At 36.8% G+C, this 1,188-nt stretch overlaps 1 protein-coding gene across 1 annotated transcript; it reads left to right on the top strand.

Moving 5' to 3' along the window:
* Nucleotides 1-201: 201 nt before the first annotated feature.
* On the top strand, nt 202-1,188 carry LOC127969336 (trace amine-associated receptor 13c-like). Its single transcript, XM_052571210.1, has 2 exons — nt 202-264; nt 376-1,188. The coding sequence occupies exons 1-2, from the start codon at nt 202-204 to the stop codon at nt 1,186-1,188; spliced, it is 876 nt and encodes a 291-aa protein (XP_052427170.1).

The raw sequence follows: 1,188 nt of genomic DNA, 5'->3' as shown, positions 1-1,188 counted from the left end.
AAATATGATAATTAATGGCAAAATAAAAAATTAAACAATTACTACAAAAAACTCAATGTCAAAATGAAGGGGGGGGGGGGGGGTCATTATGCAGCATCAGAGTGGGCGTTTGATGGGTTGGTCGGTGTCATCATTGACACTTTATAAATGAAAGGACATTAAGGAGGGCAGAACAAACTCCTAACCGGAGGAGATTCACTCATGGCCTATGAGACAGAAGATCATGAGATTCAATACTGCTTTCCTGCCATCAACTCATCCTGTATCAAGGGAAAACAATCCAATCATGAATACAATATAATTTATGTGTTTGTATTAGGGCTATCAGCATGGACTGTGTTTCTGAACCTGCTGGTGATCATCTCCATCTCTCACTTCAAGAAACTTCACACTCCAACAAATCTGATCATTCTCTCTCTGGCTGTGGCTGACATGCTTATTGGACTTGTGATGCCCATAGAGGCCTCGAGGCTGATTGAGATGTGCTGGTACTTTGGAGACACTTTCTGTAGACTCTATTCAATATTTATTTGGATGCTTCTCCCAGCATCTCTTAGTAATTTAGTTTTAATTGCTGTTGATCGTTATATAGCTATTTGTCAACCTTTACTGTACCCACAGAAAATAACCATAACTAAAACATTAATAAGCATCTGTCTGAGCTGGGTTTGCTCCTCAACTTATAACACTACCTTGGTAATTAATAACATTTCACGCAAAACAAACATATGTTATGGAGAGTGTTCTGTTTTAGTGGGTTTTGCTTGGATAGTCACTGATCTGTTCATGTCTTTTATTTTTCCTTGTATCTTGATCATATCTTTATATTTGAGGATTTTCTATGTTGTACATCAGCAAGTGAAAGTTATAAACACCCTGATGAAAGGTGGCAAATGCATAAATGAAGGTTCAGTGAAAAGGAAATCTGAGAGCAAAGCTGCTCTGACATTAGGAATCATTGTCACAGTTTATCTGCTTTGTTGGATTCCATACTATATCTGTTCCATATCAGCAGTTTCTTCCACAACCATAAATGTTTTGACATGGTTCATGTATATGAACTCAGGTCTGAATCCTATGGTATATGCTTTATTTTATCCCTGGTTTAAAAAAACTGTTAAACTCATCTTAACTCTAAAAATATTTCAACCAGCATCCTCTCTGGTCAATATTTTTTTCAGAACATAA

This window comes from Carassius gibelio, chromosome B12 (genome assembly GCF_023724105.1).
Source record: "Carassius gibelio isolate Cgi1373 ecotype wild population from Czech Republic chromosome B12, carGib1.2-hapl.c, whole genome shotgun sequence".
NCBI classification, from domain to species: domain Eukaryota; kingdom Metazoa; phylum Chordata; class Actinopteri; order Cypriniformes; family Cyprinidae; genus Carassius; species Carassius gibelio.
This window is presented reverse-complemented; position numbering and strand designations above follow the sequence as displayed.